We start from the raw sequence: 12,423 nt of genomic DNA, 5'->3' as shown, positions 1-12,423 counted from the left end.
TATATTATCTTATCTTTATGCAGTTGCAGGGGATTCTTCATGACATAGTGATGTCTGATGTCTCCCATCCAGACTCTCTTCCCTACCCCAAGTTGCTGTGCATGTCTCCTGCCCACATTACAAATGCGTGCATGACCGGAAGGCAGGACCATGTGGAAATTTTTGTCCCTGCCCTCACAGTGGCAGACCCTTTCCCCCCCCAGAGTCTTGTACAGGGGTTTGCATACTGTAGGAGTTAAAACAAATAACTTATTTAAATTGCCAATGGTTTGAGCATCTATCGTATCCCAGGCTCCATGTGTCAGGCTGGGTGCGGGGACACAGAAATGGATCTGACAATGACAGCGCCGTGTGATATGTGCTGCAATCCGGGTGTAGGGCAGAGCAGCTCATCAGAGTCGGATGAGCTCTGGGCTGCACCTAGAAGAACAACGAGGTTGTGAACAGGCAGAAAAGGGGCAGAGGGAGAACCTGGGAGGAAACAGTATGGAGAAAGCATCGAAGTAGCCAAGCTTACCTGAGCCTGGGTGCAGGAATCAGAGAGACTGGAGCTCAGGAGGCCGGATCTGAAGCTGGGGAGGCTGGGGAGAATCTGCACAGAACCCCTTAAGGACTAAGCTTTGGATCCTCGTGACAAGATGCAGAAGTTTGGAGTTAGGTTACATGGGTTCAAATCCCAGCTCCACCACCTACCAGTTTATGTCAGTTTTCCCAGTTGTAAATGGAGAGAAAAAAGCAGGCCTCCCTTAAACCCCAGCACTGTGTGGGTCAGGGTCTGGACTAGGGTGTGGCACATGCAGAGACGCAGCATACCAGGAGATGCCAAGAAAACTCAGCAGTGGAGGTAAATTGCCCAAAGCAGCGCCCCTGAACCCCTAAGTATCAAGATAATATTTTAATGCAATACTTTTAAAAGTATCAAAATTAATTTAAAACCCCACATTGAACAAAATATCTAAAATGTAAATAAAGACAGGGTCTGCATGGTGCCAAGTATGCAACTAAAAAAACATCAGTTATGATTGGAGAGGGAGTTCTCAACCTTAGGGGGCCGTGGACTTTTGAAAACCGGAGGAAAGTCCATGGCCCCTCTCCCCTGAAGAATGCACAAACATGCCCAATTTGTGCATAGTTTGGGGGTGTTCTCGCACTCCCTGGGGTTTGGGCACATGGAAGTTAAGAACTCTGGTTCAACACTGGGGGTGTGGGGGTGGCGGGGGTGGTTCCACGCGCCAGCCAGCAGCCTGCCAGTTCCCCAGTCCCACAACGGGCCTCCCTCCTGGCAGCCATGGGTGCTCTGCCCTCTGCAGGAAGCAGCGCACAGCTATGCAGCTCCCCCCACCCCCCTACCTTCCCTCTCTCGGCTTGGGACTTTTCCTAAAGTTTGTTGAAACCAGACACCTTGCTCGACCAAGCCCGCTTGTAGCCAGGGTTTAAAAGGCCGCCTTCAGCGCCCCCTCCCCGCCCCCAGCGGAGACTTCAAAAGGCCCGGCCGGCGCCGCGGCCCCAGCACCTATGAGCCGCCCCCAGCTCTCGGAGCCCGCGCTGGAGCCCGTGGACGCAGAGCGGCCAAAGTTCGAGCGCAGACGGACCGGGCCGGCGGCGCAGTCCCGCGCGCCCATGCCCCTCCCGGTACCGCTGCGCTCCGCGCGCCCGCGCCGCGTTTAGGGAAGGGGACCTCGCCCCCCCGCCCCCGCGCCCACGGCTGCGGGGACCCATGAATACAAATGCCGTTAGGCGCCGGAGGAAGGACCGACCGGCCAGCCTCGCACTTAGGAACCCAGTAAGTGCTTGGGGGCTCCTGGAGCGCTGGGAAGTGTTCTGTGCCTGTGTGTGTGCGCGCGTAAAGGTGTGCGCGTATGGGGAAGTGGGTACACGCGTGAGGAGTAAATGCGTGTGTGCACGTGTGCGATAGGCACTCTCGGAGATCTGTGTGCAAGTGAGGGTGTGCGCGCGTGTGTGCACCTGGGGTGTGTACACGTGTGGGGACGATATGGCCAGGATGGTGTGCGTTTGTGCCTGTGTAAGCATCTATGTGCATGTGTCTGCGAGTGTAGAGTATCAGCGTGCGCCTGAGCCCAGATACCTGAGGATGCATTTCGTGTGAACTTAGGAAGGGTGCGTGGCTGTCCCTGCATGTGACCGGGTGTGAGCGTGTGTCTGAGTTTGGGGAAAGCGTGGATACGTGTGGAAGTGTGTGTGTGCACCGGCGTATAAGTGTAACTTTGCCCGTGAACGAGTGGCAAGAGGAGGTAGAGGCGGAGGGAGCTGTGGTCCCAGGGCCGGACTGGGGTTGTGGGTATGAGAATTTGCCCGGGGACCAAGGTGTGCAGCTCTTAGCTCCAGTATGGGATCCCAGGGAGTTTTTGTCGATTCTGGGGAGGTGCGTGAGGGTGCGGGGGTGCGGTTAGAGAGAGGGTGGCAAACCTTTAACAAGCCCACTCTGTGTGTTCTCCAGGGCACTCCGAGTCCGGAAGCGCAAACTTTTGGTGGGCGGTGGAGGTCAGGATACTGGTTGTCGTGGGAGTCTGGACACCAAGTCCTGGTCCTAGCTCTGTCCCTGAAACTGTGGGTTTCTTCCAGGAGTAGAATTTGGCCCTTCTCCCTCTACCCCAATCCCCCATTGGAGGACCCCCAGCCTCACCAGTCAGAAGTTCCTAATCTCAGAACGGTGATCAAATCACCGTGAAGCCCTGGGCAACCCCTGCCTCTCTGTGAATCTGTTTCCCCATCTATAGAAGGGGGAGGGGGGCGGGTGTCCCAGCGGGGCTGTAGTGGGCAAGCTAAGGCTGTATCCTTGGCTGCTGCCGGCAGGGGGCAGCAGGGGGCAGCAGAGGGCGGCCCGGCGCGGGGAGGAGGGAAGGTGGAGAGACACCGCGGGCCGAGACTTTAAATCGCCTTCATTTCCCCCAAATCCTTCCTTTTCCTCTCCTCCCCCAGGCCGGCGGGGAGGCAGCTTCCACCGCCCTCCGCGCGCCCTCACCCGGCCTTGCTCTGCCTCCGGGGACCGCCAGCAGCCCGCCTCCAAAAGTTTGATCATCTCTCTCTCTCTTTTTCTTGCTTCTTCTTCCTTTTTGGTGGAAGCAGAAAAGGAGCGAGGCAGGGGCGAGCGCGGCGCCCGGACTCCTGGGACCATGGGCCTGGCGCGGGCGCCCGCAGGGCCCCAGCCGCGCTGCCTGCCTGCTCGGGCGCCCCTGGGCGCGGGGCTGCGCTGGGGGCGCGGGGGCCGCGCGCTCTGAGCCGGCCTGGCGCGGCGGGGCGGGGGGCTGGCGGCCCCATGGGGCGCGCCCACACTTGCCCCCCGGGTTCGGGAGCATGAAGTAGGGGCCTGCCATGGGAGCGGGATCGGCGCGGGGGGCCCGAGGCACAGCGACGGCGGCGGCGGCGCACGGGGGGTGAGTACAAGCTCGGGGACGCCCCTTCCCCAGCTTCCTGCTGCTCCAATCTCGGGGAGGGCCGGGGTTCCCCGCCACGCGGTCGCTTCCAGCGGAACGTAAGCTTCCTGTCCCTTCCTGCGCCCCCGCGAGGCGGGACGCCAAGGGTTAATAGGGGCTGCGCCCTCGGCCGGGCGAGAGTTGGCGAGCGCTGCCCGCCCTGACGCGCCTGGCCCGGCTGCCCGATCCCGTTGGGGCGGGGGCAGAGCCAGCCCGGGGGTCGGGGGTGGGGGTGGGTGGTGGCGCCTGGAGCGGCCGGCGGGGTGCGGAGGGGGGCTTTTTGGATGCCTGGGGGAGGAGGGAGGGTCTCCGTTTGGGGCCGTCTCGGTGTGTTCCGGTGTCTCGGTGTCTGCAGGTCCCAAGCCTGTACGTCTCCGTTTCTATCTGTTCTTGTGAAATTGTCCGCAAGTTTCTAGGTCACCAGGTCTCGGGTTCTGCTCCTGTCTCCGTGTCTGTGTGGCTCTGCACGTCCCCGCGTTTCTGGAAATCTCCGCGTGTATGTGTGAGTCGGCCTGAGTCTGTGTGTCTGTTTCCTGCTTCTCGGTTCCTGTCCCTTTCACGTGTGTAAGCGAGAAAAAGTGAGAGCCAGCATGTCAGAGCAGAAAGGGCCCTGGGCGATCACTGTGCGGAACCTCTCAGTGTACAGATGGGGAGACAGGGCCGGAGAGGGGCAGGGACTCTCCCAGGAGCGGCTGCGCGGAGCTGGGGCCCAGAGACTGGGATTCCCAGCGTGTGGAGTAGGATTTGTAAGACAGAGTGAGCCTGTGCTAGAGCCGGCGCAGCGTGTGGGTGTGTGTGGGAGCCAGCAGCATGCAAGCAGTCCCTCGGGGCCTGTGGACGGCGCTCCTCTCTTTCCATCCTGCCCCCAGGACACCAGGACACTCCCCAGAGGCTGTCAGGGCTGTAGCTGGGCCCTGCCCCCTCTGAGCTGGAATCCGCCGGGATGACACCCCCTCCTGTCTTCCCCATGTCTTGGAAAAAGCTGGCTGGTTGTGATTCCCCAGCCCCGCACCCCCTCACCGCAACACACACACACACACACACACACACACACACACACGGCACCAATGAGCACGCTGCTGACTCATTTTCTCCAGAAGACCCTGCGCCAGGGTAGATGCCAGCAGTTGGGCTGAAAAGTGGTGCCAGGCGAGCACCCCATGGTGGGGCTCCAGCTTTGGGCAAGTGGGCTGCCACACTGCTCAGAGGCCCAGTCTCTGCCTTCTCCTGCCTGCCTGCCTGCCTCCCTTGCCATCATGTCATCCTCCATCATGTGCCCTCTGGCTCCATCATGCCTCTGCTTTCCAGCATGCCTCTGCCCCTGGACCCTTCCGGCTGGACCAAACTCCATGTCCTGTCTGTGGACGCATCCCTGGCCTCTGCTTCTTTCTGTTTCCTCCCCGTACTCAGAAAATTCTCCCTCTCCTGTGCCTCCACCGGCCCTGCGGAGCCCCAGCAGCCAGCAGCCTCCTGGTGGTCTCTGTCCCTTTCTGAGCACACTCCCCCTGTTCTTTGTTGGCATTTTCTCTCCTCCATCTCAGTCCAGGGACCCTCTTGACACCCACCTGCCTGGCTTGGCTATGCAGAGTACCATATCCACTGGTGGTAGGGGACAGCAGTGAGACACGGAATCATGTTCGTGGGAGGCAGGTGGCACCACAGGAGGGCCACGAGGCTTGCCATCAGGCAGGCTCAAGTTTGAATCCTAACTCTGCTACACGAGCTTGGGTGAGCCACTCTGCTGCTTGTTCTTCTCTTCCACAAAACTGGCACCTTGTTCCCAGCTGGCTGGGTTTTGTGAAGATGAACAGGACCATGCTTGTAAAGGGCTTAGAACAGGGCCTGGCATGTAATAAGTGTTCAATAAACAGCAGCTGGTATTTGTATTATTCCCTTCGTGTTGAATGGGTGTGTGAGTCAATGGGAAAGTTCTGGGCTGTATCCTGTCCAGATGATGACCTGTCTGTGTTCCCATGGAGGACGTGGAAGCTGTGAAGAAAGCCCAGGCATAGCCGTCTGCGCACAGGGGGTCTGGCCAGTCCATGGAGGCAGGTGGCACAGGTCCATCCGACTTGCTGCGCTGTAGTTCCAGTTAGCTCCCTTTTCAGCTTTTACCCCATGTGTGAACAGCCAAGCCTAGTGTCCATAGGGCCACTTTCCCTGTGCGTTTCTGTGGCCTGGGTCTCAGCTCAGAGCCCTCAGTGACAGTTGAAGCTGGTGTGGGTTTCCAAGATCGTGTGGGTTTCCAAGATCCTGTGGGTTTCCAGGTAATAAGGATGGAAGAAAACTATCCAAGCAGGCTGCCGGTTCTGGCAGTGTAGTTACCCAGGAGTAGCCCCATTTGGTGCACTGGCAGAGGGCCTTTTGCAGGGCATAGGAGCACCTGGGTTTCCTGCTTGGAGGGCTCTGTGGCCAGATGATGTTTCCGTGCGATGTTTCCTCGCAGCTCCCATTTCGGCTGCCTCCTGGCCACCCTGGCCTCTGTGCTCTGGTCTTCCCGACATTCTGGAGCCCTAGGTTCGCAGAGTCAAGGCCCACAAGGCAAGTGGTGAAAACAGAAGTCTGGAAGAGCAAAGCCCTGAGGCAGCACAGGCACTAAACATGATTAGCAGTAGCCTAAACAGGATTGGAACGGGAGCAAAAGAATCGGCAGGGCCTCCCTCTGAGAGCCAACTTTCCAGGCCTGGAGCTGACTTAGATGACTCGTTGGCTCCCTGGGTTGCATCTCTGTTCCTGCTGGTGGAGGCTGGGGCTCCGGTCTCTGGCAAGTAGGAAGTCCCCGCAAGTCTCCAATGTCTGCTCCAAGAAGACAAGTCAAATGAAAAGGATTATCTGTTAAGTCATAGACTTGAAGCATTGTGTGGCTTTGGGCAAATAACTTTCCCTCTCTGGGCCTCAGTTACCCATCTTTGCAAAGAAGGGAGAGAGAGGACTAGAATGTGACCCCTAGATGATGTTAAATGGCCTTCTCCCACTCCGACATGCTCTATACTTGGCAAGTTTATGAGTCAAGTGCACACAGAATCCATTTCCAAGAGGGTCAGCTGCATTTGTCAGGGAGAATGAATGGAGGCTGAATACTTTTGTAATAGGCCTTCAGGGCTAACGTCCTCAAGTTGGAAGTCATAGTGTTAGGAAGCTTAATTGAAGAGAAGATTCTGATTCCATGTCTCCTGTGAGACTTCTTTCTCCTGACTTTCAGGGATTACAAGGATTTATCCTCTAATTCTCTGCAGAGTAGTCACTTTGGTATACCTGTAGCCAGGGAAATCGACCAAGAAGGACATGTATTGTTTTTGTACCTTCTCTTCCCCACCTTGCCTTTCTTTATCAGTTTGGGAAACTTCCTAACTTCCTAGGAAGTTTGGTATGTATGTGACATAATCCGATGAAGGACTCAAGGAGTGAGGGCAGGTGCCAGGCAAGGGCCAGGAAGAGAGGGGACTGGAAGGAGATGGAACAGAAATTAGCGGGGTTACAGGAACACAGGAAGGCAAGGGGTAGTCTCTTCTGAGAAGGCATTCACAGAAAAAATGAGTTCTCAATTTGGGAACTGCTGAATGGCAGAAAGTACAGTCAACTTGTTTATTGCAGGATTTCTCAGAGCCTTTGATATACGGGTATGCTTTCTGGATTGTCAAGACTGGGATGTAGGGGACAGCTCTTCCCTAATGTATCTGGCCAATTTCCTAGAAAGCATGTCTCTGGTGGGTGTGGGAAATACTACTGAAGAATTATGAACCCAGACGCTGCCCAGGACGGAAGTACCTGCCTTCCCTGAGCCTCAGTATTCTCCATTTGTCTAATTAAACAAAGCTGCCTTTTATTTCTCTCCAGGGCTCATGCTATTGCCATTTGCTTCAAGGGAGCAAGTCATGCCAGAAAGGTTGGCCCTGCCCTTCTCCCCAGGCAACCCCAGGGCAGCTTGACACTTTGACCTTTAGTCGTTGCCCATGGTGAGCTGGGGGCCTGGCCCCATGAAAAAGGCATTCCCCCAACAGTGGCAGCAGATTGGAGAGGATGAAGAGGAAGGACCAAGGATTATTTCGGAGCAATTCTGGAAAAAGTCAGAGCAGGGGAATTAAGGCTTTGGGAAGACACTTTTTAAAGTCCAGAGTCCTATAATACCAGGTAATATTAATTCATCTTATAAAAATATACTGGACACTTCCTATGTGCCTGCCAGGGGCTGGAAATGTAAAAGTGAATAAGCCCAGCATGGTGGCACATGCCTGTGATCTCAGCTACTCGGGAGGCTGAGGTGGGAGGAAAGCTTGAGCCCCGGAGTTCAAGTCTAGCCTGGGCAACATTGTGAAACAAAATGAAAAAAAAAAGAGTGAATAAGACGGGCGTCCTTGCCCTTTAGAGACTTAGTCTAGACAGGGAAATAGGAGAGTAGACAGTGACCACACATGTGAGACCCACTGTAGTGAGGCATGTGCAGTGAGCTGCGGGAGGCGACACCCATGCTGGGATCTAATGGATGTGCAGGAACTGACCAGGCAAAGGAGTAGTGTCTACATGATGGGAGTAGCATGTGCAAAGGCCCAGAGCTGGAGAAGACGTTCAGGGAACCATCATTGGCATCCAAGTGCTGTTTCAGCTGGTTTACGTTATGCTGCAAGTAACTGAAGACCCAACTCAAAATAGTTTAAACGATAAGGAGAGTTATTCCCATATCAAGAGGCCTCAAGGAAGAGCAGTACTAGGGTTGGTGAATTTAGCATCTCAACAGTGTCTTCAGACACCCACTATTTTTCTATTCTGCCATTCTCACGTGCTCTTGGGGCTTGTTACCTCATGTGCCCAAAATGACTGCAGCAGCTCTGAGCAGTATGTCCTTACTCAACAGCATACGGAGGCTTGAAGAAAACCTTCTCTGCTTTCTCAGGGTCTCTAACGGGCATCCCTCACCTCTCACTGACCACATATGGGTCTTATATGCATGCCTAAACCAGTCACTGGCATGGCAAGTGAAATTCTCAGGATCAGCTTAGATTTATCCAGATTCACGTAGGATCCTGTAAGTCCATGCCTATGTGAGCAAGCAGGAAGGAGGAATGTCTGTGGATATGTAATCACCAGTGTCTTCACCATGCCCACAATGACAGAAGCTGTCATCTAAGGTCCCCAGGGAGTCTGGGAAGAACCTAGGGTTCCAGTTATCAACCCTGGCAAACAGGTTTCCTAGATCACGTGATTCCACAGAAGCACACCATCCTAGCTTTCCTCTTGGAAATGCATCCTGGGCCTGTCTGTCCCAGCCTTAGCCCTCACCACCCACCTGACACAGCTCTCTTCCTTTGCCCCGGCTGTCTCTGGCCACATGCTGCCCTCCCCTCTGCCTGCCTGGGGATCAGATACCCCAGGTGGCTTCAGGTGTCACTGGTGGCTGCTCCCACAGGAAGGTGAAATTGTATCGTTGCTTTTGCCCATCTTGGCAAGAGCCACAGAGCAGAACTGTAACCCTTCCTGGCCCCAGAGTGTAGGGACAGCGGGGACCATCTAGGGGAGTATTTTGCATGAGCTTATTGAATCCTCATTCCTGACCTGCGAGATAGGGAACATCAGCCCATGTTGTAGAAGACAAGACAGGCTCAGAGAGGCTGAGCAACTCATTCAGGTTCATACAGCTGATAAGTGACAGGGCCAGGTTTGCAGCTGGCTCTGAATAACTCCCCTATATCCCCTCTGTTTTCTTTCTCCCACTTTCCATTAGGATAAAGCCAAGTCAGGAGCTGCCTTCACCCACACTGGTTCTGGTTAAGGGGTCTCCTCTCTCCTGCCCTGTGTGGGCATTGGTCTTCCAAGCAGACCAGCCTGGTCTTCCCACTGACCTTTCACCCCTGGCTCTGCAGCCCATTGGCTGGGGTCTGGGGAAGGGTCTCAAGATCATGAGGCTGTAGTACAGATGGGGAGACTGAGGCCCGGAGAAGGGGAGGGGCTGGCCCCTGGTTGCCCAGTGAGTCAGCATCAGATTTTGAGCTGGACCCTAGATGTTCCAATGACCAGGGCAGGGCTTCCTGTGCGCTGCTTCCTGCCCACTGACCTTGGCTAATCGATCTGTGAAAAGCAAGGCTGTGTTTGTGCATGTAAGCAGATCCTCACTGAGAGGCTGTGCCTGGAGGCCAGGAAGAGTGGGCTGCTGCTCTGATGGGGTCCTAGAGCCTGCACCTGGCCTCCTGCCTTCTGTGGGCAGGACTAGGGTGAGACTGGGACTGGTGTCCACTCCCGGCTTCCCCAGCCGGATCTGGGTGTGAGGGGGTGGAAGCTGATGCCGCCTCTGCTTGTGTCTCCTGGTCTCTAGGGGGTTTCTCTTCTCCTGGATCTTAGTCTCGTTTGCCTGTCACCTGGCCTCCACCCAAGGAGCTCCTGAAGGTAATTCTGTCTTCTCTTTGTCCAGGGGGAGACAAAGGAGAATGGAAAGGGCCTGAGAACTCAGGGGTAGGAGACAGCGGTGCCTGTAATTGGGACTCAGTGCCTCAGTTTTCCCATCAGCAGAATGGAGATGATAATTGGCAAATTCTCTTTAGGCTTGAAATAATCACATTTGAGGCCAGGCTCACGCCTGCAATCCCAGCACTTTGGGAGGCCAAGGTGGGTGGATCACAAGGTCAGGAGATCGAGACCATCCTGGCCAACATAGTGAAACCCCATCTCTACTACAAATACAAAAATTAGCTGGGCACGGTGACACACGCCTGTAGTCCCAGCTACTTGGGAGGCTGAGGCAGGAGAAACGCTTGAACCCAAGAGGCGGAGCTTGCTATGAGCCAGATCGCGCCACTGCACTCCAGCTTGGCAATAGAGCGAGACTCCGTCTCAAAAAAAACAAAATCACATTTGAAGTTTTTGTAAAGGGGTAGGAAAGAGTGCAGAAGTGCAGAAGGGGGATGCTTGTGTTGTTTCTGGGGCAGAATTTGAGTAAGTTACTCCGGTTTTAAGCCTTGATTGTTCCTGTGTGTCCAATGAGTGCTGTAAGAACTGCTTAAAAAAAACAAAGCATTAAGCATTAACTGTCATGGCCCAAGCCTGGGATCCCATCTTCCCCTTCCCGTGAGATCCTGCTTTTCCCTCATATGCCTGAGGGGCTGTCCAGGGGGCCGGGGTGGCGATGGACTAGCTCCACATCTGCCCAGGGAAACTGAAACCTCTCCCACATCTGTTTGTCAAGCAGCCGCATGCCTCTGAAAGTAGCCGCCCTTCCCCCGCCTTCATGCCCAGCCCATGTGCTGGGGCAGGCAGCCTGGCACGCCGGGAGTCCTTATGGCCTGACCTGGCCACTCGGCAGGGATTGGGCCCCTGGGAGGGCAGGGCTGTGCCCGGAAGAGACTTCTGCTGCCCAGCAACATTTTGTGCAAATGTCATATTTTCCAAGCTTGCTGTTTCCCCCACAAAGTAGGTGAACAGCTGTCCAGAGTCCTGAGTCAGGCACTGAGGCGGGGGGTTGGGAAGAGGCTGGAGCTGTGTGGAGCCAGGTTTATGTAATAAAGGGATATTGTGGGGGCCAGCTGGCAGGCTCCTTCTATCTTGGCGTTGGGCTGAATTTATTCCCCCGTCCCCCATCTCTTCACCGGTGATGGGATGCTGGATGTGTCTCCACCCTGCTTTCCAACAAACCTGGGAGGCCCCAGGCAGAATAACATCATGGCTAAGCACAAAGACCCCGGAGACAGGTGGCCTGGGTTCAAACCTTGGCTGTGCCTTATTTGAGCTGCAAGTTATTCCCTCTGACTCTTCCAAGCCCCCTATGTAAAGTGAGGATAATAAAGAGTACCTGCTCCATAGATTGTTGAGAGGATCAAGTGAGATCATACCTGTAAAATACTTGGCATATAGTAAGTGCTCAACAAGTATTAGTTTTTCTTATTGGTGTTAATTAGTTACCTGAAAAATTCGGGCAAGAACAACTCTTTCCTATGCCCTGCGGGGCCCACAGTGGTCAGAGACTCGCGGCAGCTCTGTGCTGGTCGCCTTTGCCAGGTGTCAGGGTTTGAGACTTTGCCCTTTAGCTACAGATGGTCTTTGGGGGACACCTGGAGACTGGCTGGCTGTCAGCTTAGAAGCCCACCCAGTGGATAGGGGAAACCTCACCCGTGCTGCCTGGCCCAGCCAGTTGTGACTGTCTTTGGGTGAATGCAGGATGACCCTAAATTCCATGTGTGGAGAGGGATGTGAGCAGGCCTGAGGAGCCCTCCAGGGGTTGTTGAGTGGGGACTAGAGGAAGGACCAGGTGGCTTCCTGCCCTTACCTCTTGTCCAACCAAATGGCTCCTCCCATTCTAAGTCCCAGTTTATAATGAATAATAGTGAATAGTATTTCATGATAATAAGAGAGTTTCAGTGATTAAAACAGATACCACTAAGAGAATCCTTAATCAGTAGTTTATTTTAGCTTAGAACCTGAGGGCAGACAGATGGGAGAAAGGATGGGAAGGAGGAGTTTGAAATGAAATGAAAGCCCCTTGGGTCCTAAGGAAGAATAAGGGTCTTAAACTCAAGCCAACCTGAACCAGCAACACAGAGCTATAGAATTCTTAGGACATTGCAACACCTGTGCTATCTAAAGGTCTGTTTCTCTTGTCTTATAGGCAGGGAATTGAGGTCCAAGTGTCAGTAAGAGACTCAAGCAGAGTTACTCAATGTGGGGCTTGGGTGAAGATGATGTGGAAGATGACCATTTCATCCTCCTAACAACCCTATGGTGTAGGCACTCTTTACAGCCCTGTTTTACAGTGGAGAGAACCGAGGCTCAGAGTCCAGGTTCACTGCTGGTCTTCTTAGGCTCTACATTTTGCCCTTCTGACTCCAGAGTCTGCTATAGAACCATTATAACATGCTGCCAGCACTCAGGTTCTCAGTTTCCCCCAGGAAACTGTCCTTCTATTCATTCATCCACCCATTCATCTGCCTATCCATTTACCCATCCATTTATCTATCCATCATCCATCCATCCATCCATCCATCCATCCATCCATCCATCCATCCAT

The 12,423-nt window shown here is 54.6% G+C and overlaps 1 protein-coding gene across 1 annotated transcript in view; it reads left to right on the top strand.

Moving 5' to 3' along the window:
• Window positions 1–2,942: 2,942 nt before the first annotated feature.
• Window positions 2,943–12,423, top strand: part of COL27A1 (collagen type XXVII alpha 1 chain) — a 162,405-nt gene continuing 152,924 nt past the window's right edge. The window contains exons 1-2 of the mRNA XM_026457102.1: window positions 2,943–3,395; window positions 9,742–9,812. Of these exons, the coding sequence (XP_026312887.1) occupies window positions 3,334–3,395; window positions 9,742–9,812 (133 nt within the window). The 5' untranslated portion in view covers window positions 2,943–3,333. The remainder of the gene's footprint in view (window positions 3,396–9,741; window positions 9,813–12,423) is intronic.

The sequence above is a fragment of the Piliocolobus tephrosceles genome, chromosome 14 (assembly GCF_002776525.5).
Source record: "Piliocolobus tephrosceles isolate RC106 chromosome 14, ASM277652v3, whole genome shotgun sequence".
NCBI classification, from domain to species: Eukaryota; Metazoa; Chordata; class Mammalia; order Primates; family Cercopithecidae; genus Piliocolobus; species Piliocolobus tephrosceles.
This window is presented reverse-complemented; position numbering and strand designations above follow the sequence as displayed.